We start from the raw sequence: 25,548 nt of genomic DNA, 5'->3' as shown, positions 1-25,548 counted from the left end.
GAACTAATCTAAGGGGGTGGCAAAAGCTAACACATTATGGCTAGGCTTATAAATGCCTTCGGGCAGATAGCCTAGTACCTACCTATGAACCTATGAAACTAAACTAATGAGAAAAAAAGTACAGCTGTGTAAGTCACCATAACAGTAGATGTTCAAATGATCACTGTTGCAGTAGCCTTAGCTATATGGGTCATATCCTGCCAACAGTATAATGGCTGGCCAGCTTCCAAAGCTTTAAGGCATTATTTCATGTGGCCAAACTATCAAGCAGCTCGAGCTGAACTGACTGAAAGATGAGTTTGGGCACAAAGCCCTTTATAGTTTTCCTGACAGTAGAGATAGAGAGGCTGATCCCTGAAAGGACAATGCTAGAAACGACAAAAAGTAAATGTTCACACCCTGGCACAAAAAAAAACACAAAAAAGAAGGGAGGATCGAGGGAGGGAGCAGCTACTGCAGCAGTGATCATCTGAGTATCAACTGTTATGGGAAGTTCAACTTACACAACTGTACTACATTCATTATACTGATCACTGACTCAGTAGCATTAGCTATATGGGTAGATTACCAAAGCTAACTACATTTGGGAGTTGGAAGGAGAAGAGTCCAAGAGCACCTGGAAAATGGTTCTAGTAATGCTTGACCTAGACCTAGAGAAGGAATCCAGTTTATACTGCTTTGTAAAAGTATGCACAGAGGTACAAGTGGAAGCTTCTAAAATACTTCTAGAATCCAGCCCTTTCTAAAAAAAGCCATAGATAAAGCCAAGGCTCTGGTAGAGTAGGCCGTGACCCTTCCTGGAATAGATTTGTTATGGTGAACCATTACAGGTAATAGCCTTAGACAACCATTTTGAAGTCGTCTGTTTTGGCACAGGTTGTTTCTTCTTCTCAACTTCACAAGAAATGAACAATTGATCCGTAGATCTGAAAGATTTAGTTCTGTCAAGATAGTACCTGAGTTGTCTGTGGACAGTATCCTTTCTACCTCAGTTTTAGGTTCAGGAAAGAAAATGGGGGTACAGATAGTTTGGCATCAAGTAAACTTGGATACTACTTTAGGCATAACAGAAGGATTAGTTCTCAAAGAACATCTGGAAAATGAGATGGGGTTGAGTGACCATCAAAACTTGCATTTCAAATACTCTTCTTCAGTAAAATTGTTTTCCATGTTAAGAACCTCAAGTCAGCCAGATTAGCTACTCCATATGGAACAAGTATTAGCTTCTCTTAACACAAAATTAAGATCCAAAGGACAGACTGCTGGTTCTCTTGGAGGCCTCTTATGCAAACCTCCTTTGAAGAACATTTTGACATGAGACTGCCTTGAAAGAGGAGGAACTATAAGCACACATGCTGAAATTATGGAAAAAATGAACCTAGACAGAGGAATACGCTGACAGAACCCACACTGTAAAAGTAGCTGACTCCAAATCCAGCTCCAGACAAGTGACAAGTGGAGTACCTCAGGGTTCAGTCCTGGAACCTCTTTTGTTTGGCATCTACTTCCCTGAAGTACAGGCCAACACTAAGGAACTCTGGCTAACAAAGTTCAAAGATAACTGCGAACTGAGAGATATTATTGAATCCCCAAATGATGTGGATACTCTACAAAAGGGCCTTACAGAAACAGATGATTGGTGCCAGAGCCATGGGCTCAAGCTCAATGCCAAGAAATGTATAGTTATCCCCTTTGGGAAAAAATATGTACCCATGAATTACCACATAGGTGGCAGTACACTAAACACCGAAAGTGTGATAAGAGACTTAGGGACACAGGTGGACAGTGGTCTCACCTTCAATAACCACATCGCCACAACAGTCAGGAAATCCTTCTATGTGACACACCTCATCACTAAGGGCTTTTCATCCAGAAAAAAGGAGGTCATTGTCCCACTGTACTCATCTCTCATTAGACCCATTATAGAATACAATGCCCCATTTGGTATATACCGCTCAAGACATCTGCAACAACTGGAAAGCCACAGAAATACCTCACTAAAAGAATCACAGGCCTAAAGCAGATGCCCTATGCTGACCGCCTTAAAAAACTCCAGCTATACTCTGTCGCATATCGTCTACTCCAAGGCGATCTCTGCTTAACATACAAGGCCATGTCAAACCCAGAGTTGTTGGACATGCTACACTTTAAAAAAATCCCAATCCCTCAGAGCCACATGCTCCAGGGATCTAAACCTTGTCATCACAATAAACAAAACATGCTGGAGGGATAGGTTCCTGACCCAGAGACTCCCCAGACTCTGGAATAGACTGCCCATACATGTCAAGCAGAGCGCCTCTTTGGCCCTCTTCAAAAGGAACCTTGATGATTGGATGGGAGAAAGGAAATTCACCCAGGGGATCATGTCAGTCGCCCTGCTAGACAGGGGTCCAGGGAAGTAAATAGTGTAGGAAGAAATAGCCAGGGAATTGTTATGGCTAGGCTTGTATAGGCCCTAGGGCCAATAGCCTAGTACCAACCTATGAACCTATGAATAAGAAAGACCATAGTATAGTAACTCATGCAAATATTGTAAAACCAGAGAACAACTAGCCATGGATGGGTTATGTTGTTGGCACCAGCTACTAAGCCTTATCCATTTGCTAATGTATAACTTGCTAGTAGCAGGTTTTCTTGCCTCCATTAGCACATGCTCACATCCTCAGTAAACAGGTGCCTAAAAGGAATTAAGATCCTATCATCCAGGCAGTCAATTCAAGGTGAGTGATGTTGGCTTGTATCAAGCACCCCTGCTCTTGTGTGAGTAGATCAAGTCTAGGAGGAAACCTGTGGTACTCTTCCCTAGCCGCTTCCACAAGAAGGGACAACCATGGTTGCCTTAGCCAGAAGGGAGTCACTACACTGATCTTGAGAGATTCCTTCTGAATCTTCATAAGTGCCATAGATACTGGTGGAAAGGCATACAAGAACACTCCTGTCCAAAGAAAAGAAAATATATTTGTCTTCCAGAACTTCTTGCATGGAGTCCTGGAACAGAATTTTGCTAGTTGATTGTTCAGAGAGAAGGCATAAGAGGTCTGCTTGAGGAACTCCTCACAGATGGATCAAATCTTGTGAAACCCTAAATCTAGTTTCCATTTGTGAGGGTCTGCCCTGGTTCTGCTCATCTTGTCTGCCACACAATTTTGCTCTGATGAAAGTAGAGTGAGATTGTGCTGTGAAGCTATACCGAAAGCTAACATGGCTAGTCTGCAAAGGGTGTACGCCCTGGTTCCCCCTTGCCTGTTGATGTACCACATGGCTTTGTTATTGTCTGTACTCACCTGAAGAGGTCCTTGGGATCAAAGATGGTTCAGAGAGTTGAGTGCCTTAATTAGGGCGAGCATCTCCTTTATGTTTATGTGCTTGAATCTGTTTTTGGTGTCCCAAACACCCTGCACTTTTATCCCTCCAAAAACTGCTCCCAAACAAAGTCTAAAGAGTCTGTGGTGACTGAGTGCTTTGGAGCATTGAGGGAGAAGGGGAGACCTGGATTTAAGGATATCTGCTGTCTCCACCAAAAGATTTCTGTTCTGACAAACCCCATCACTGGGATTTGAAAAGATAAAGGGTGTTAATGCTGGGGTCAAAGAGATTTCAGATACCACTGTATCCTTCTCATATGGAGTCTTTCCAGAGGTATCATGAGAATCATAGATGCCATGAGACGCAAAATCCTGATGCATTCCCTTGCAGTGACCAAAGTCTGAGTAAAAAAAAAAAACTTAGTAACAGATATAAATAAAGATCTGTTTCTTCCTGTGGAAAAAGCTCTTTGAAATGAGGTGTCTAGATGACATCCCAGGAAAACAATCTTGTGTGAGGGCATCAAGAAAGATTTTGAATACTCTCTTGCAATCCCAGTTATATAAGAGATCTCTCACCCAAGACAGAAAGATTCCTGACACTTTGAAAAAGAATCTGTAAGATAAGCAAGTAATTTAAATATGAAAAATGTGGATGCCCTGTAGTCTGCAGTATGCTATAACTGGAGATAGAAACTTTCTGAACACTTATGGTGCAGTGGATAGTCCAAAAGGGTAAGGCAGACAACTGATAAATGTAATCCAGACACACACAACCTTAATGAACATCTGAAGTCAGGATGAATAGGGAAGTGATGATGAGCATCTCTTAAGTTTACTGTTACCAGGAAATTGAAAGAGGAAGAAGAGGCAACAGGTTGTGAAGTGGCATCTTTTTGAATTTGGGCACCATCACAAACAGGTTTCGGAAGGAAAGATCCAGAACTGGTCTCCAAATATTTTTTTTCTTTGGCACTAGGAACATCCTTGCATAAAACCTTTCCTCATATGGGAAGAAAAAACTGGTTATATAACTCTCTGGGACAGCATGTGATGAAGAATAGGTGTAAAAGAAACAGTCTGATCTGGAGGATGAGGAATGGCCCCTGGAAAGGGGGAATGTCCTCCCACTGCCATCTGTAACCTTGATGAATGATTTTCAGAACCCATTTGTCTGAAACTATCTATTGCAAAGAGAAAATGGAGATTCAGACTTTCTGGACGAAAAAAAGGGACCAGTGTGGGAGGGGTTCACAAGGTCTCTTGAATACTTACTGGACTGTCCCTGGTTTTAGGAGGTTTGAAACTTCATTTTGGAACCCCCTTGCCATTTCTTCTTAAAGGTCTGATTACCTGAGTTTTGTTAAGACTTTATTCTGTTTTTTTTTTTTTTTTTTTGCCCAAACTGGATGAGGGTAAAGAAAATCTCTTGGACAATTTGGAAAAAGATAGACTGAAAAATCTTAGCAATTCCCTGGATCAACTTGCCCTTTTCATTACACTTTTTGATCACCACTGCAGCAGAGGGGCCATACACCAAATCTCTATCCAAGGAACAATTTAAAATTTCATTTTTAACATTACCTAGAAGGTTCTGAGAATGTAGCTATGCAGACTTCCTTAAAACAGTAGCAGTGGCCATAGCCCTTGAAGAAGTATCAACAGAGTCATACACACACTGCAAACAATGAGCAGTGACCTGTCCAGTAGAAGAAACTAAGTTGTTTAACGCAGTTTTTCCTCATAAGAAGAAACTGCAGATAAAAAATTCCTCATACTTTAACAATTTGTTAGAACAAACTTTAACATGAGTCTGACAATTCAAAATTCTGAGAATCACTTGTTGTAGAAGTATACACTTTTTTCCATACCTATCAATAAGTTTCAAGTCCTTATTAGAAGAGTAGGACTGGAACTAACTAAGTGCTTAAAAACAATGGGATCAACTAAGGCATAGCTGCTGGATCAGGTTTGGGAATAGCGAATAAAAATGTAAAAGACCAAGGAACAGTATATATCCTATCTGCCTTTTAAGGGGCAGCTGGCTGACTATCAGAAAAATTGCTGGCAGTAATACACACATCGTCTAAAGCAAACAAACAAGGAGGAATGTATGTAGTTTCTGGAAAAACCTTCTGTAACAACTCATAGTATTTTCTGTGGGAATGAGAAACCTCAGTGTTCTCCCACTGAAAACACTAGCACATTCTATCAATACCCTCAAAGAAAGAGAAAACTCCAATGGAAGATTCAAAAACTGAGCTCTCCTCAGAGTCTTAATCAGAAATTTAAGGATAAAACCCTGAATCTGTCCTTGCATCTTCCTGTTGAGTCATAATCTTAAATCTCTTCAGGAAAAGAGGAATCCATCTTCCTTTTATGATTCAGTGCTTTACAAGAAGGATCAATAGCCTGAATTAAACCTTGAGCCAGACCCAGTAAACTACTCCAAAGAAATTTGAGGAGGAGTAGATACATGCGTGGTTTTCTGTTTCTTTTTAACAGGAATAATGGGGCCAACCATGTTACTAATAGCAGCAGCTGCTTCCCCAGAGATGGGCACAACATTCCGACACAACAGGGAAACCTTCCTTTTCCCTCTCCCAGGATTGACAAAAGTGACACGCCCTTTCCCACTGCAGGGACTCCAACAGTTGCAGAGGACATGGCTAACCCCTAATCTATAGTGGCCGTAGGTGCTACACCAGAGGGATCTGGGTAAAAGATGAGTGGTCTGAGGTACAACAAATGGCCGTAGCAGAGTCACTCACCTGTGGCTGAGGCAAATTGCTAGCCTGCTGTGGTGGCAAAGGCTATTTGCTTAATTTTTTTCATTTTGTGGATGGAAGAAGGACTGACAGTGGAATTGGTAGTCTGTTCCTTGATCAAGCTGAAAAGGGTTCCTCTTTCCAGGGGAAGACAAACAACAAATGTCAGTAAAAATTGCTAGTCCACAGAAAAAAAGGCAGTAAAGGGTATTTTACAACACTTTTCTGATCCCACCAAGGAAAAATAAACACAATTTCTCTAAATAAAATATGTTTTTAGTTAGCTAACACTACTTTTAAATTGACAGAAAAAATGAATGCTCCATTTAAAAGTATGTTACAGTCTCAAGACAGACCATTAAAACACAACACTCCTAGTTTTAAAATAACTGAACTGAAGTGGAAAGTAATAAAACAACAAAATTAAGAAAATGGAATTTTTTTTCCCAAAGGGAACTTTTCTGCCCAGCAAAGGAAAGCACAAGACAGCTGTCTATCCTCAAAAACCTCAAAGGAGCATGCTCTTTGGTGTCAGTATCCTCAAAAACCTCAAAGGAGCATGCTCTTTGGTGTCAGTATCCTCAAAAACCTCAAAGGAGCATGCTCTTTGGTGTCAGTATCCTCAAAACCTCAAAGGAGCATGCTCTTTGGTGTCAGTATCCTCAAAAACCTCAAAGGAGCATGCTCTTTGGTGTCAGTATCCTCAAAAACCTCAAAGGAGCATGCTCTTTGGTGTCAGTATCCTCAAAAACCTCAAAGGAGCATGCTCTTTGGTGTCAGTATCCTCAAAAACCTCAAAGGAGCATGCTCTTTGGTGTCAGTATCCTCAAAAACCTCAAAGGAGCATGCTCTTTGGTGTCAGTAAAGCTCCAAAGGGCTTCATGCCAAACATGTCTTTTAGTCAGCTCACCTTGAGTTGCTTGACAGCTTGAGTGCACAGAAGGTGCCCTGAAGCTCTGGAAGCTGGGTGGCCATTATATCCTTGGCAGGATATAACCCATATAGCTACGTAGCTAAGACTACTGCAGCAGTGATGGATATGATGAGTATCTAACATTTTCTCTAAAAGAAGAGAAATGCCAAAGTTAATAAGTCTTCTGTTGTACTTATCACTGCCAAAACCTTAAGGACTCAGAAATGGTTAATGGACTAGCAAAGCTCAGTGAACTGACTGCTCCCTTTGGTGGCAAAAAAAAGCAGCTGAGTTAAACAATGAAGTGAACTCTCTTTTAAAGCTGAGTTTTAATGGTGATGGCTGAAGGCTGCACAGTTTTAGCTCAAAATGGTATGCCACTGTTGACAAGATCTGACTGAAGAACTGAGGTACTTGATATCCTCATTAGATTATTATTCCTGCAGAAGTCATCTTTATGATGAACATTTATTATGTATGCTTCATGCTTCCAACCATCTGTATCAGGAGACCATAATTCTATTACGAAGTATCCATACAGGTGGTTCCCTTGCACAAAGACAAGGCAACTATCTGTGTCATTCATAACACAAACGCTCAATTAGTGACCAAGCACTAGGGAGTTGGGAAGAGGACATTAGCAGGTCGCTAGATGTCCCAGACGAAAGGTATGAGAGTAGATATTGCCTGTCTCTAACACATGGTTAGGGATATATTAAGTCAGTCCTCCAAAGTCTACTGGGCTTCTTGGAAGGATATTTGACAGGTCACAAGCCTTACTGGCTAACTTTACTGTACTGCAAGAACTTGTGAAAGTAAAAGCTTGAGCTAAGCAAGAGAGGGGCTAGATGAATACCTCATGGGAACTGGATCATTGATTGTTGTCACCTCCGCATGATCCAATGACAGGTCCAAACGCAATGGGGGGCCATGCTACAGGCCTTCTCTTACTGGTTACTCTGCTGCAAATGGACATGAAATATGACACTTCCTAAGAGGCTTTAAGTACATGGCAGGACTAGTATATGGGTTCAGCCCCTTGTGTGGGCTGAAAACATTGTTTACATGACTTTAAGAGAAACCAAAATAAATATATCATAAAGTCTCACCCACTCATCTGCATGCACAGACATAGGCACAGACACACAGGGACACATATACACACACACACACACACACACACACACACACACACACACACACACGCACACATGCACGCGCGCACACACACACGCACCCACATACACGCATGCCCACACACACACACACACACACACACACACACACACACACACACACACACACACACACATTTTTCATATCTTCCTGTTTAATTACGATATAATAAAAAGCTTCTATTAACTGATGGCATCTTTCTCATAAAACAGTGTTATTGTTTACAGGCTTACATATGAAAAGAATAATAAAATAATAGTGCAGTGTGCAATTCAGTACCCAAAATGACAGAGTGTGCATGGACATTAAGGTTCCAACCTTGTGGAAAGAATTAAAATGGTACTCAAGTGTAATCATAACTCTCAACTTCTTAGCACAAAAAATCTGGACAAAGCCAAAAATAATGGGGGACAAAGCCCCCAAAACAGAGACAAATTTTAAATATTGCTCTTATAAACTTAGAAAGCTGCTAGAGTAAAAGGCCTTGTGTTACCATGCATTTTCTGAAGGATATAAAGTCTGAAACTCAAATGCTTGTCATGATTTAGTGAATTCAGTCCAAACTGATTTGCCACAAAGATCCAGAAAAATCACAAATTTTATGTGGAAAAGACTAAAAAATGGCAAAAATCTGGATATTCTGCAAAAATCTGGACAGTTGAGAGGTATGAGTGTAATATTAGCTTCCAGCTAATCATATTACTCCCCTCATATTCTAGTCTGTGAATTACATCATTTTTATTTTATGTTATTTATTTTCTGGGGTAGAGCACTGATCTCCATGACTTCAGACTCAGCACAGGAAAGGCATCTGGTTAAGAGAGCTACTTTTCATGTTTTTTTTTTATGTAAACTGTATTAGTTTTGTAACATCTGCAATACAGTACTGAGGTTTGGTTTTCTTCAGTTATCCTAACCTTGAAGGCAATATACACTGCTTCATGGGCACTTCATGACAATACCAGGCAAACAGATAATGATGAAATTACTCTGTTTATTCTCATGCCTACAATAATGTGTGATGATTAGCTGTGGTCTGATTAGGGATGCACTTACTGATCGTCGATGACATGTTGACAAGAAATTGAGACAATATAGCCTGCAGTCGTTGCCATGACAGCCTGGACAGAGGATACCAATCTGAAATAGATAAAAAAGTTGTTAGAATAAGTATGTGGCACCTCACTCCACATCTGTGATGATCTTACACAAGATATTGACATCTGCAAATAATGTTAGCCACTATACTATTTTAAAATTCAATAAGGTTCCATTTCTGATAAGACATGCATAAAAGAAAGCATTTTATATACACATCGTTGTTGGGCGGACAACTGGAGTTGGGAGGTTATCAGTAGGACTAAGCTCGAATGCTCGAACTGAATATTATACAAGTATGGCAAAAAACTGTGCTAATGTACTATGGAGGAAATAACCTGAGTAGAAAGGGTTTTTCAAGGAAAGTATATCCTAGGTATCTCTGCAGAATATATCTGGTTGGGATGCTCTTTGTCGGTAAATGACCACTGCTCTAAACTGACAAGCTCAAAAGGAGGTTTAAATTTTACCAGTGTTACCAAATTGTGCATGATCGTAGGTCGTGTCCTTATCATTCTAGTGCCTAATCAACCCAGTTGTTCTGGACCTAAGGAGACAACAGCTATCCTGCAGAATCTTAATTGTTGTATTTCAATGCAAGCTACCCAACAATGGTGACAGGCCAAGCACCCTGAGTCACCAACTTTTAACTGTAAAAAAAAGCAGCTGTGTTTATTTTTTTATTTATTTTTTTCATGAGCATTGCAGTAGCCTGGTCCTGACTCTGGCCCAAAGGAATGCATTTAGACATCGTAAAGAAGCGGAGAGCATTAATCACCAAGCATCCCGGTGAGCAAAGTATTTTTCAAATGGTTAGACAGTTACAGCTATACTACAAAAGATCTGCCATAGTGACAGCAGGCAGCAAAACAGGGATATCATGGGACAGGAGGGGATATTTGCCTGCAATCTGTTCAGACCTACATGACAGCACTCTAGTATCCCAGGGCAAGAAAGGAAGAAACTCCCCACCTAGCCTTCAAATTTTCAGAGGAAATAATTCTGACACTCTTCATGTTCCTTGTTGGGCTGCACCTAAAGTTCCAGGAGGAGTTCTGAAGCTTACTCATTGTCAGCAGTTGCTGATTTTTGCTGTCTTCCTGCCGTGGTTTTCACTTTTCTTTTAGTGTCTATGCAGCGTTATTGCTTGTACTACATTATGTATGCTGTGTACATAATATTTTAATATGACTGATGACACACTGCAACATTATACCTATATAAACACATTGCCGCAGGTGCAGCCTTGCTCAGGTTCTCTCAAGAGGAAGGATGACCTATTTATTTTTTGCTGATGCACTTCCCCACCCAGAATCCCAGCTTCCCTTTTGTCATCTTCTACTATGTGTATAAAAAGAGAATCTGTATGAAATCAAAGAATCTGCTTATACTGGAACCAATTTGCAGTGTGTGTGTGTGTGTGTGTGTGTGTGTGTGTGTGTGTGTGTGTGTGTGTGTGTGTGTGTCTGCAAGTTTGTGCAGGCATGTCTGCATGTACATGTATATCTGCATGCTTAAAATGTACACTGTTGTGCATACAAGGCTCTACACTGAGTCCACCTGTATAATGATTTGTAATGACCCTAATTAAAAATCTGTATATAGTATTTGGGAAGGTGCAGTGAGTAGCACTGTTGTCTTACAGCAAGAGGTTCTCTGGTTCAGTTCTTAACTGGGGACCCTTCTGTTCAGAGTCTGCATGTCTTTCCTGTATTTGAGTTGGTCTTTTCCAGGTCCTTCAGTTTCCTCCTACATCCCAAAAATATGCAGTAAGTAGATTTGCAACTCTAAATTGTCTGTAGGTGTGTGTGTGTGTGTGTGTGTGTGTGTGTGTGTGTGTGTGTGTGTGTGTGTGTGTGTGTGTGTGTGTGTGTGTGTGTGTGTGTGTGTGTGTGTGTGTGTGTGTGTGTGTGTGTGTGCGTGTGTGTGTGTGCGTGTGTGCGTGTGTGCGTGTGTGTGTGTGTGCGCGGTGTGTGTTTGCGTGTGTGTGTGTTAAACACATGACATCCAAGAGAGGTCTGTCAATCTACTTCTCTTCTGCAACTTGTTTAGTAAACTCTGTAGATGAGAAGAACCACTCATGGGATTATTACAGGAGTAGAACATGATTCAACAACACTGGATGGATGTAAAGTGTGAATATTCAAGCAAGTTTTAGTGAGGCTAGCAACTTGTGATCACATGCATAAAAACATATTTTACTGTAATCACAACATATGTGTGTGTACATCTATATACCTTTGCTGGTATAAGAACTTGACACCAATGGTGGAAAGTGTTTTATCTTCTTGCTTCCTTTTAGAAATTCTTATTTCACTTTAGGTCCAAAGGGAGCAGACTCACAAAAGGGGATAAAGTGAAACACACCTTGAAGTTCTTCACAAATATGTACAACCTAATCCAGGCATGGCATCTCTAAGTTATTAGCCGTGCCAAGCCACTGTATGTAACAGTCTCATGGACAGTGACACAATTTTCAGTGTCATCACCTCCTGTGATTTGAACTGATGTCTAATATCCGAGATGGGCAACCTTCTCACTGAGTCAATGGTCCTCTTTGCAAAAGCCAGCTTCTCCATGTAGTCCACCACTCTAGAATCCTTGTCTGGTGAATGGACTGCAGGGCTCCCATTTCAAACATTACATTTTTGTAGCCACCACTACCACAATTTAGTCTGCAAGGGGGACTTTCCCCAGTGAGATCTATCCCAAGATGGCCAGTGGACCTTGTCAGACTTACTGGGAATGAGCTCCACTACATCGGATTCCTGCCACTCCCATTTCCCCACCACGTCTATTATGTTCTGTGACAGGAATCAACCAAGATATAGATGGGCCCATCTGAAAACATCCTGCAAAATCTCATCCTCAGGAGAGGAGGGTCTGTGGACAACTATCCCCTCTACCTCATTAATTCCAATGTTTTCCCAACTGTAGGGTCCTTCAGAGGGCATTGTGTGGAGCTCTCCCCTTTATCAAGATCTGAGCCAGGTGTGAATGGCTCACAGAGGGGGTCCATATGCCTTCTTTTTCATGTTGCTTTCCTAGGTACACTCAGGGGGAATCATCTAAATGATTCAGTTGTTGGGGTCTTCTAAGACTTTTCAGAAGTAACTCTTTCCTGGGATCTATGATATGGACACATGGCTCGTGCATAATGGGTGTCTCAAGGAGGAAGCAAAGTAGGTGCACTTCAGATGTTGTCATCTTAGATGATTGCTTGGTGATCCTTGCCATGAATTCAAATTCTAAGATCATGCCCATTGGCACCAAGATCATAGACACAGTCCTCGATGTTGACACGCATAGCATCTACACCAAAGGAATACAACCAATGGCTAGCACCAGATACATAGCCATTAGCATAAAAACTGGTTTCAGTACCAATAGGCAGATTGCAGAAGACTCTGACACTGAAAACAATATCAAAGAGATTGGAGCTGAGCCTGGCACAAAGTCCCCAGTTCCAAGTCCATGATACCTAGGTGCTCTATTCATTAAAGGGGTGATGCTGAGACAACAACTGGAAGAAAGAGTTTGGTGCTGAAGGACACAATCCTGCCAGAACTGTAGCAGATGGCACCATAATTACTCCTGGCTTCAGAACTCCTGATGCTGAAATGAGACCTTGTGAAGAAGCATGTGAAGTCAATGGAAAAGGTCATTCTCTCTGCCCTGGAAACAGAGGCAGATAAAAGGACACAAAAATTCATCTGAGCCTTGATCAAGGCCAGCATTTTAAGCTCCTAGCCACTGTTGGCAAAGGGACTCCAGGCAGACCTTGTAGATCTAACTGATAAGGCAGAGGAGCAATGGAAGTCCAGGTATCTGCAAACCTCCTTCTCTGAGGAAACTTCGTAGTCTTTTCCTCAGATAAGTATCAGAAATCAGGGTTACCTCCAGCTGTGCAACCTCTGATGGAGAATTTTGGGTTGGGCTGTACCACTTTAACTGGTTTAGGTTCAGTCCTAGGAGCCTGTACTAAATTGACTGATTGGAATTCAACTCTTTGAACCTTACCCAAGGTGACTAGTGTCCATTTTGGCCCCCTCTAATTTTCTCTTTTCCTTTCTGTTTTATCTCTCACTTTTTTATCAGCAGAGTTCTTGCCTGGAGGTTAACAGTCATTTTGATATCAATTTGTTTTTATGTTTCTGAAACATTACATGGCCAAAGGCCTTACAAATATTACAGTTCTTCTCTTTAAAATGTTCTGGCCCCAAGCATGCCATACACAAAATGTTCATGACGTGAAGCAAAACCTTATGTCCTCAATGCCATACACTTTAAATCTTTGATCCAATACTTTTCCATAGCAGAGCTATGACCTGGTAACCACAAGAAAAAAATCCAAAACACTACGTTGTCAAACTGTAGAAAAAACACAACTAGAAAACAACCTGCACACAAACTAAAATCTTTCTCTCTCTCTCTCTCTCACTATCTTTCTATATATATATATATATATATATATACACACATACATACATACGTATATATATATATATATATATATATATATATATATATATATATATATATATATATATATATATATATATATATACACACACACATACATACATATATATATATATATATATATATATATATATATATATATATATATATATAAAACAAATATTTAAACTATACAGATTGAAGGTAATCAACAAGAAGAAAGAGTAAAGCAATGACAGAGACAGAGGCTAGGCTCAGCCATCTAACCTGGGAGTGGGGAGGACTCAGAAAAGAAAAGAAAGAACAAATAGAATAAACCTGATAACTCTGTCAAGGAGCAGAAGTTAAAAATAATTCCTGGGGAAAAAAAAAAAAAAAAAAAGATTAAATTTATAACAACAGTTGCACGAACTTGGAATATATGCATCTGGGTGTTACAGTGGAAAAAGAAATCTGGAGAGTCAAAGGAAGTGAGGTGCATTGTGGGATTAGAAGAGGAGCTTGAGGTTTTAGCAAGATGCGATGGAACTGGTTCACAGCCACTTGTGATGACCAGAACTTCTGTTTTGAAATAGATGAACTGGATAATATAAGATACAGGTTTCCTGTGATTATCCTTAGAGACAATTGTCAATGCATTTTTTAAGAGATGCATTTTGATTTTTGTTAGCTGTAAGCTTGTATACAGAGGACTGTGAGTCTGTGAGTTTATGAAGTAGCTATGTGTAATTTTGTTACTTTTCTGTAGCTTGTTTATGTTTCGTTCAGTCATTGTCTGTAGCAGTTGGGAAATGTTCTGTTACAAATGTAAGGCAGTTTGTCAGTATCATTTGAAAATTATCATAGGTTCATAGGTGGTTACTGGGCTATTGACCTGAAGGTCTTTATAAGCCTAGCCATGTGTGCCCAATATAATACTAGAAAAACCTAATATAAAGGAACTTGCCTAAACTCAAGCTCTTAGTTAGCAATGACTGCCCATATCTAGGAGGGTCATAGGTGAAATCCCCGACAAGAATTTATAGTTTCCCATCCAGTCATCCAGGCTACGCTTAAACAGGGTCATAGAAGGTCTTTGTTTGGTGTAAACTGTTAGCCTATTGCAGAGGAGTGGCAGCCTCTGAGAGACATATCGGTCTCTCTAGCAGGTCCTATTTATGTCGCAGGCCAGGTTAAGGTCCATGGAGCAGGTGACCCTTGTTTGATTTGACTTGCGAATGTGCAGCATTTCCATTAGGTTTGGATGTGAGATTGCTCTGTAAGCCAGGCACAAGTCTCCTCTAAGTAGTCTATATGCTGCTAAGTACAGTGACAGTGTCTTCAGTCTGTCAATGTATGACATGTGCTGGAGACCCTGAATTTTCTTGGTTAGTAATCTCTGAGGTCTCTCAAGTTGCTGCAGGTGCCTGATAAGGTACATGCGAAATGGAGCATTGTACTCAAATACTGGCCTGATGAGGGTTGAGTACAGGGGTGTTACAACCTCTTTCGCTCTTGAGGCAATGCCTTTGCTAAAGAGAATGTGATGTAGAATGCCTTCCTTACCACAGGAGACACACAGTGGTCTAAGTTCCCAAGTCTCTCACTACTGAGTTGTTAGGGTATTATTATTTATATGATAGTCTGCAGGGATATTGTTTTTACTGAAGGGGATGATAATGCATTTTTGCATTGAGTTTGAGTCCATGGTTTTGGCACCGATCTTTGGTTTGTGTAAGTCCCTCTTGAAGTAAATTGGCATCATTTGGGGATTCAATGATTGCTCCTAATTTACAGTCGTCAGTAAACTTAGTCAGCCACAGCTCCTCTGTTTTGACCTGAACTTCTGAGAAGTATATTCCAAACAATAGGATGCCTAGCACTGACCCCTGTGGAACCCCATGGGTGACAGGTCTGCTGGTTGAGGTAAAGTCCCCAACTTTGACTGAGTGTGATCTGTTGGTGAGCCAGGTAGCATCCCACCTGATGACATAGGGGTTGATATTCAATTTTCTCCTTTTTAATTTCTCCAAATCGTTTGGGTTTCTAATACCATGACTGGAATTGACCCCATTCCTAAGTCAAAGTATGATTAAAGTTCATGAAATTAGTATTGTTTCAATCTTTGATGTCAGCCAGAAGTGCTCTTCACAGCACCAGCAATGTGCCCAGTAATGACTCCTTCTCCAATTTGTATGGGATTAGATGTACTGGTAACATATCTAAATACTATTGTAGATTCTTTTTTATAAGACCCGTTGATCCTACTTCTATTGGAACTGTCTGGCTATCTTTCTTCCACATTGCTCTCGTTTCTGCTTACAAATCCTGATATTTTATGACTTTGTGTCTCTGTACACAAGACACTTCAGTCACTGAGTATAGCAATTTCAATGATCAATGCTACTTTTGTCTTCTTGTCATAGATCACTTTATCTGTTTTTCTTGCATCTATATTTTGAACTGTTGGTAATGATTGATCACATGTGATGTAGACTTCATCATTTTCTATGATGCTTTGTAGCTTATGTTTCCAGTGTTTTTCAGCTATTTCAATATAATGTTCGCACAATCCCCAGTACAACAGTCTTGCCACATTATTATGCCTTTAAGTATACAGTCCTTCTGCAATTAGTATATCACAACCAGCAAAAAGGTGTGCAACTGTTTCCATTTCTGTTTTACAAAACCTACATTTGTCTGTTTCTCCCACATGTTCAATGAACTTTGTAAACTAACGTGTACATATCCCACTAACTTGGGCTGCCAATATTAACCTTTCATCTTTGGGTTTGAATTTGCCTCTCCTTAACCATTCCTGCTTTTGATCCTGATTTACATGAGGTTCTTCCAGGAGTTTTCTATACTTGCAACTATATTTATGCATTTTCCACATTTCTTGCCTTCTCATCTGATCCTTAACCTTATATTCTTTATTTTGTTTTGGCACATTCAGTTGCTGCCTGATTTTTATCTACTTCTGGTTTGATTTCTATTCCAGCTTGACACGGATATGCTTCTGCTAGACTAAGAAGGTAGATGTAATAAAAGCAATGTGCATGCAGTATTACAACGGATCAGGACCACAAAAGAAAAAAAAATTGATACATTTTGGAGAAGTATCTATGAAGATCCTGTGGAACATAACATAGATACTTCTCCAAACTGTATCTATTTCTTTTTTTTTTTTTTGTGGTCTTTCATTTCCTTTTACCTTGTTTCCCATTTCTCTACAAACCTTTTTTGCATCATCAATAAATTGCTTATTTTGTACTTTTCTTTTATATTTATCTGTGTATCGTCTTGAGTTTTTCTGCCTGTGATGATATTGTTAGTTTATTATGCGATAGTGCATGATAAATCCTGATCCGTTGTAATACTGCATGCACATTGCTTTTATCACATCTATCTTTTTGAAAATTTTTAATGATCTTTTCCCTCTTCTATACTCTTCTAACAGTGACACTTCTTGTTCGATACTTACATGGTGGTATTCAATATCTCCCCTTCCTTTCCCTTACTACCCTGTGTTCTTGTGGTAAATTGTATCCGGTATTAGTTTAGCTGCACAGTAATATATCCTGTTTACTTCTGTTATATTGCATGGATCTCTATGCATAGTCCTAATTACTGTGTTCATTTGTTTTATCAGACTTAGTTTTGGTTTTTTTTTACCTTCTGCAGTCTATTTCTTTCATTGATCTTAATATAAATATCTCTGTTAAATCAAGCAACTCTTCTCTTAGCTAATTTTTTTCTAAACTGTGGGCACATTTTTTTGTTCTCCATTCCCTCTGGGCATTTTATAGAGAGTTTTATAGCATCTTTCTGTGGCACATTCTCTTAAATTTCATCCTGCCAGCTGTTGCTCTTGTCATATGGAAACTCACTGCCCTATCACTCCTCAACATTGACTGCGTCAGAGTTGCCACAGTTTCCTGTTCCTTCTCTTGCTGTCCAGCTTCAAGTGAACATTTATACTGGTTTTCTATGGAAGGCTCCAAAATATCTTCATATGGCAACTGACCAGTTGCTTCCTGTTGCACTGGTTTCCCCTTAATTTGGAGGTCCATTGTTCTATCCTGTTGTGGTGCTTTCTGAACTGAATTTCTACATGGAATCCTTCACATCAGAGGTACTCCATAACCTCAGTTTCTATTTCTTTAACTTCTCCATTACTAATCTCCTTTTCTACTTTTCCTCTTTGTCTTCTTGTTTTTTGTATTGTAAAGTTTTCCATGTCTGGATTCCTTTGTCTGTATTTCTCTTCAAATATCTTTGGTGCTGCTCTTTTTGTATTGATCAGTTTTGCTTTCCCCTTTGCATAAATATTACACCATATTAAATCTCTTTTTCTTTCCCATGTCCATATTTCTTCTTCAGATGTCTCCTGCTCCTCCTGTTTCTCCTTACTTTGGGGACTTGTTCCATCATGCTGTCATGTAACTTGTGCTAGACCTTGTAGACCAAATCCTTCACTTCGCAGGCATTCCATAACTTCAACTTCTATTTTTTAACTTCTACTTTACTAATCTTCTTTTCTACATTCCCTCTTTGTGATATTATTTTATATTGTGAAATTTTCCATATCTGGATGTCTTTGCCTGTATTTCTCTTTGAATATCATTGGGGGTGCCATTTTGTATCAATTATTTTGACTTTCGACTTTGGAAATATATTGGACCATATCAAAATCTCTCTTTCTTTCCCATGCCCATATTTCTTTTTTATACTTTTCAAAAATCTCTAGGTTTTGTTGTTTATATTTTCACACTTCCTCAGATGGTTCATTTTCCATACAGCTCAAAGTCTCTTGGTCTATATAATGTTTTTCACAAATCTGTTGTATTAGCGAACACAAATTTTAATATGAAGCTTCTGACAGTTTTTCTTGTGGAAGTATTTTCATTTCCTCTAATTTCTCTCGTAATCTTTTTGTATGTCTTGTCTGGAAATTCTGGTCTTTTTGCATAATAGTAACAATACATATTTTCTTTCTTATCCTCAATAGTCCACTGGGAAAGTTTATCAATGAGGCTCAAATGTGGGATTGTGCTGAAGACCTTTACGAAGTCAAGGTAGGCTGTATGCATAGATTTGCCTTTGTCTATGGCTCTGGTGATATTTTCAAAGAAGTCCACCAGGTTTAACAGGCATGACCTGCCTTTGACAAAACCAAACTATGTTGGATCAAGGGTTTGGTGAACAACTATATCCTTATTTATAAGGTCTATGGTGATTCATTCCATGGCCTTACAGATAAGGCTGGTTAAGCTTATGGGTCTTTAGTTCCCAGGGTCTGTTGCTGTACCTTCTTTATGAAGAGGGATGATGGTTGTTGTTTTCCATTCAGCAGGGACAAAACCAGTACTCAGGCTGTGATTGAGCACAGTACCTAATGGAGTTGCTAACTGATGTTTTAGAACATTTAAAACACAACCTGGGATGCCATCCAGTTCCATAGAGACTGTGTTTTGGCCTAGGAGAGCCCCATAGAGGCTGTGGTTTTGGCCTTGGAGAGAGCACTAATGACTTGGTCTTTGGAGATGCAAGGTGGAGGAGATGTAAAGAGAATGCTTTGTGGAATGTTAGAGGGGACAGGGGGTGGCATTTTCACCAAACCTGTCAGCTAACAGATTATATACGTTCACAGGATCAGTGTGTGTGATACCATCCACAGCTAGTTCAACACATGTCTAGGTCTTGCATTTTAGGTTACGGATATAGCTGAAGAATGCCTTATGGTTATCCTTAGCTATGGTTAATATTTTTTTTAAGTTGCCATTAGAAAATTTTACAGGTTGTCTTATTTGTTTGTTCAAGCAGAGGAGGGTGTTCTTCCAGTGCTGGGACCTCGCTTTTTTATTCTTAGACAGCAACTTCTTTCTGTTGTTGTATAATGTATTAATGCTAGATGCCCACCAGGGAGGCTTGTTTTTTCTAGAGGATCTTGTTTTGGTCCTATCAGGTACAGCTGTGTCAATGCATTTCTATAAGTGTTTGTACAGGGCATTTGTGTATACCTTAGTATAGTTGTCAATGCCATCTGTGGGAGCAGGAGCTTGGAATTTATTTATGCCATCCCTTAGGAGGGTATAATTAGCTTTGGTAAATTTTTTAGACTGATTTCACCTAAGAGGGGTTCAGGTGTTACAGATACTTCACATGTGACTGATTTGTGATCAGATTTAACCAGTGATGGTCCAATACTTGTGGTGGTGCAACAGTCATCCATGTTGGTGAGGACCAGGTTGAGAATATTTGTGCCCCTTGCGGAGTTACATATTATTTGTTCCAGGGCATTAGTATTAACAAAGTCTAGGAATCTTTGTGTGAGCATGTTGGTACTCGTACAAGTTTTATAGTCAATGGAAAGGGATAGTTAAAATCACCCATGACTAAGTGTTTGGTTGTAATTTGATTGACTCAAGTAGGTGCAAATAAACAATGTGGGTATCTTGATTCATTAAAGGGGGCCTGTGGCTAACAATGACTTGAAGGGAGATCTTACCCACAGTTAGTTGAACTTGGAGTAACTCCATGGAGTTTTCCTGTCTAACCAGTCTAAAGGTGCATTTATCTTTGATAAAGACAGATACTCCTCCTCCTTTGGTTCTCACATGTTCATTTTGCAGTCTGAAAGTGTGGAAGGCATTGTAGCCTTGCAAGGCCAGGGTACTCTATGTGGCCCTGAACCAAGTTTCTGTGACTGCACAGATGTCAACATCCTCCAGGGAGAGGAGTGCTTCCAGAGAGTGCAGTTTATGATTTAAACTCCTAGCGTTTAGCAGCATAACCTTTAATTTATTTGTGAGTGGCATTTTCATGTCCTCGGAAATTTTGTTCTTGAGACCTTGCCTAAAAATGGCACTATGGGGGAGGCAAGTGCCTTAGCTAGTAACTGAAAGCCTAGAGGTGGCAGATGAAGACCATTTCTAGCAAAACAGCATTGTCTATCAATCATGTCATCCTAGGCTGACAGGAACGGGATCCCATTGGAATGACACCAGAAACTAAGCCAGTTGTTGAAGTCACTCATTTTTTGTTTACATTGTGATATCATCCTAGATTAGGGTAGAATATTGCTCAAGGCTAGGGACATACCTGCCTGGGACACATATTCATAGAGCTCAATCATGTCTGTCTTCATACAGTCCAGTGAGGTATGTCTCATGTCATTCACACCAACATAAACTATAACAGAGTCATAACGGTACTTGTTGAGAGACTTGAGTGCATGTGTGACGTGACAGATCCTAGCACCCAATAGCTAGCTGACCATAACCTTCTCCTTATCCAGCCTGGTGAGTGAGACATCTGTATTTCACAACAGAGTCACCTATGACTAAAAAATTGGTTTAGATGTGCTTTGCCCTAGGGGATTATTTGGTGAGACACTGTTGCTTGTGTTTTTATGTGTATTGAGTGCTGTAGGTGTTGTATTATGTGTAGCATGTTTATGTTTGGAAGGTCTCTGGTGTTTAGGTAGGTTTCTGTTGAGTACGTCTGCGTATGATGGTTTATGTGTTGAGTGCATGGTTTACGTAGGAGTTGTAGTATGTGAGCTGACAACCTGTTCAGTGTTACTGTTCTGTGCATGAGAGAGACAGATTTCCAGATTCTTAGTGAAGATGCATCTCTCACAAATTGTACTTGGATGATTTCGGAGCAGAGGGTTGTCAGTGTACATGAGGCAGTTGCTACCCTGCCTCAGGATACCCACAAGCTGGTAGGAGAAATGGAGGGAAACTGACCATCCATAATGCTAGGTTAAATCCTGTTTTCACACTGGGGAGACAGAACATGGAGGGGTGTGGTATAACTGGGTCCTCTAAGCAGGGTCTATACTAATGGGGTGCTCAATTAAGGGCCTATACTAGTAGGGTTCTCTAACTGGTATGAGACAATTGTAGATTTGGTGGTTTTGGGACTGTTTAAGGGGCAAAGGTGCAGCTGAGGTGCTCTCTGAGCAGCTAAGCACAATTTAAGGACTTCTTGGCCAGATCACGGGCAGCTACTAAGGGAAAATGTATCTACTGACGTTTTTGCATCTATAACTGCTAGTGGTTACCCCACTGTGCGGTAGTGCTTGATGGTGCACAGAGGTGTGCTAAGCATAAACACATGAATACAGCAGAGAAGTGGCTGGTCGCCTAACTGTGAAGCTGTGTTAAAACAAGCACAAACCCGAGCAAATGTGGAGCTTATGTAGCAACAGTGAGCAAACTGAATTAAACAATTTAACCAATAAAAAATTCAAAACTGAGCCCTGTGCAAGCAACCTTCAATCAGATGAGTCCTAACTACATTCTCCTATCACAAGGGTACAGGGGGACCCTTTCCAACAAAAGATAGCCTGGTTCAGTACTCAGTTTAACAAGCAGAACCATATTCAGCAGGTTTGAATCTTGTCTATGCTACAGCAGACAAAACATGCAACAAAACAGCAAGAACAGTTTTAAAAAGTCAGCAATATAGCAAAATACAGTTTAAAAGTGCAAAATACGGTATAAAATGTTACTTATGATTAGCAGAATGCAACAGATTCCTTGGATTGCACAGATGGGTTCAGCAGAGCAGTCGCTGGTTGCCTGAAATATTTATTTTTATTTATTAATCCATATTTATTAATCCATTTGTTGACAAGGTGAGTAATACATCATTTTTCAACTGCAATCCAGGAAATCTAAATTTAATTTACAAGTAATTCCTCCATTTGGAGAACACTACAGATAGAAAGCAAATGTATTGTTTACAGACCTCCTTGACAGCCCTGAAAACTGGACAAACTACTTAGAGAAAGTCTGGATATATTCAGTATACTGTAGTTCCTGGTATACGGTAACAACTACACAACAAAAAGTAAATTACATCATATGGTAGACAGTGCAGCTAGCACGATCCAAGGATGAAAAAACAAGTCAGAACTTTTCACTGACAGTGTGTGTGTGTTTGCGTGTGTCTGACTTTGTCTGAATCGGACTACTTCATAGGTTGCTACTATGCAATAGACGGGTCTCTATCAGAAGATCGAAGTTTCAAAACTTCAAATCTGATATGGTCGACACCATATGATTGAAGTTTTGCAACTTCAAATCTTTTAACGGAGATCTCCGTACAGTGTGGAAAGGGAATATTTCCCTTTTCTGCACTGTAGTGTGATCTAGGAGTTGTTACATTTAAGTAGCGAGGGTTGTGGGGGTGCAGGGGGGCTTGTCCCCCTGCTTAAAGCATTTAAATGGTTTATTTGTGTAGGTTGTTGTGTTTTTATAACATTTTCGAAGTTTCAAAACTTTGATCATATAGTGTCGACCATATCAGATTTGAAGTTTTGAAACTTTGATCATGTAATATACACCCCAACAGACCACTTAAGCCATCTGAAACTTGATCACTGCAGTTCCTCTTCCCCACTTCCCCTGTCTATAAGGGATGGGGTAAATTTGCAGTTTCAGATCCATTTGTCTAAATAACCTTTGCGGATAGTAGGGGAAGCGTGTTGCTTTACAAAAGGCAAGATTTTTTTCCAAAGATATCTGTCATGTTAACAAAGATGATTAGGTCCCTCAGTCTTATATTTGTGTTATTATCTATCTTGTTGATATGCACTAGATCAAGCAGGACTGGCCATTTGCAGCTTCGTAGGGCAGGCATAGATCACAACACAGGAGTCAGAAGGTGACAGAGAAGACAGACAGGGGTTTTTAGGTGCTCTTGGTAATCATGGCAGCTCATTCCCGAGACCTTTTGTGGTGTGAGGAAACACTGCAAATTCTCAGGCTAGGTGAAGTACTTGGACAGGTGCATGTTGAATGCTGCACTGCATTCTTGTATGTGCAGTTGATGGACAATAATACCCTCTTTCAATTGATGGGAGATGCCCTTAGTAACCAGTTTGGTGAGGTAGAAGGCTTTCCTAAAGACAGTGAATATGTGGTGGTCAAAATATAACAGACTATTAATGAAGGTGCCTAGGTATCTAATGACAATGCTTGTTTTAAGGGGGTGTCATTTATGTGATAAGTGTGTGACAGTTGCTGTTCTCCAATGATGCTACATTTTTTAGCATTCCGCTTTAGATTATGATCCTAACCTCATGAGTTTGTTTGAACTAGACCCCTTGGAGGACATGGATGTCGTAAGGGGAGCTGATAACTCCAAGCATGTAATCATCTGCAAACCTGATCAGCTAAAGGCTTTTAATGTCAGTTTTGCTATCAGAGAAGCAAATGCCAAATAGAAGTGGTCCCAAAACACAGCCATAGAGTACGCCATTGGTGACAAGTCTCTTACATGACAGTGTGCCACTGACGCTACTAGAGAAGGTTCTTTCAGTAAGGCAGTTTGCAGCCTACTGGTTACACAGGGATTTATATTTAGGTTTACCACTTTGTCACTGATGCCAGGGAGGGGTACAGTGTCAAAGCATTAGCTAAAATCAATGTAAGCACAGAGTTATTCTCATTTAGTACTTCTCTGACACAATCTATCTTTTACAAAGACAATTTTGTTTGGGTCTATGCATTGTGGATTACCAATGTCCCTGTTGTTGAAGTCCATGATAATGCATTCCATCAGCATGCAAGTGATGCTGGTGAGACTCATAAATCTATAGCTGCCAGGTCCATGGCAGGGTCTTTCCTTGTGTAGAGGAATCTCCAGGCTAGTTGCTCAGTATAATGCATTTGAGATTATCCAAGTGCAACTAACTCTGGGCAAGATCGCAATCCAAATTGTTGCTACAGATCCCCCACCATGCCCCAGGATTCCCACTCCTCATTTCTAGATACACTGGAAAATATTAGGGTACAATCCAACACCCTAATAATGGGTGATTTCAACTACCCCACCATTAACTGGGAAAACTACTCATGTACCAACTCTTTTGCTCAACATGTTCTGGAATTCATAAATTCCATTGCCTTGGATCAACTTATCCACATCCCCACCAGGGGCAGCAATATCCTAGACCTGGTCATTACCAACATGGGTGACCGGTGTTCCACACCAAAGGTCAATTCCTCATTGGTCAGATCCGACCACAAGCTAATCACCCTAGACATCCACATCCCGTCCCCACCCCCCATTAGGGAAACCTACCGTAAAAGATTTCTCCAAAGCCAACTTTATGCTTCTTAAGACCGAAGTGGCAAACTTCACAACACCCATGCAAACGGACAATAGAGGTACGACTGCTGAATCCTACCCAATTGAACTTTATAAGCACTTACACAAGTGCATGGATCGTGCTATCCTTAACAAAACTAAGATGTTATCCTCCAAAAAAATGAAGCCAATCTGGTGGTCCTCTGCCATAAACAAACTCTACAACAGAAGAAAGAAACTGTTGTAAAAAAAGAGTAAAATCCCATGATTGGAGGAACTCCTTGGTCAGCCTCAGTAAGAAGCTGTGATCCCTCATAAAATATGCCAAAGCTAGTTATGAAAACAAAATTGCCACTGATTCTAAAGAGAGCCATAAAGCATTCTATAGCTATGTCACGAATCTCAATGGCAACACTCAGATCTGCTCTGAGTTACAGCACAATGGCACTAAACACACAGAACCAACTGATATTGCCAACATCCTGGCAGATAGGTTCAGTGCTAACTTTACCCTCCCTCTCACCCCCTAAAGGACCCATCTCTGTACTGGAAGAATGCAAATTTCCTGTGATCACGGCTGCACAGGTAAAAAAAAAACACACTCTCCAAAGCCAAGAACACAGCATCCATGGGACCTGACAACATCTCAGGCTGCATTCTACATGAACTACAGAGCAAACAGGCACCCCACCTAAGCACCATGTTCAATCATAGCCTCACTTCAGGCTTTGTGTCCATTGAA

At 40.3% G+C, this 25,548-nt stretch overlaps 1 protein-coding gene across 1 annotated transcript in view; it reads right to left on the bottom strand.

Annotated features, from left to right (window-relative positions):
* TLCD3B (TLC domain containing 3B) overlaps positions 1-25,548 on the bottom strand; it is a 538,067-nt gene that overhangs the window by 355,281 nt on the left and 157,238 nt on the right. The window contains exon 2 of the mRNA XM_044086293.1: positions 9,219-9,302. Coding sequence (XP_043942228.1) covers positions 9,219-9,302 — 84 coding nt within the window. The remainder of the gene's footprint in view (positions 1-9,218; positions 9,303-25,548) is intronic.

The sequence above is a fragment of the Protopterus annectens genome, chromosome 10.part0, assembly GCF_019279795.1.
Source record: "Protopterus annectens isolate FY-2018-M chromosome 10.part0, PAN1.0, whole genome shotgun sequence".
NCBI lineage: Eukaryota > Metazoa > Chordata > Ceratodontiformes > Protopteridae > Protopterus > Protopterus annectens.
Note: the sequence above shows the minus strand (reverse complement) of the source record. Positions and strands in the feature narration are given on the sequence as shown.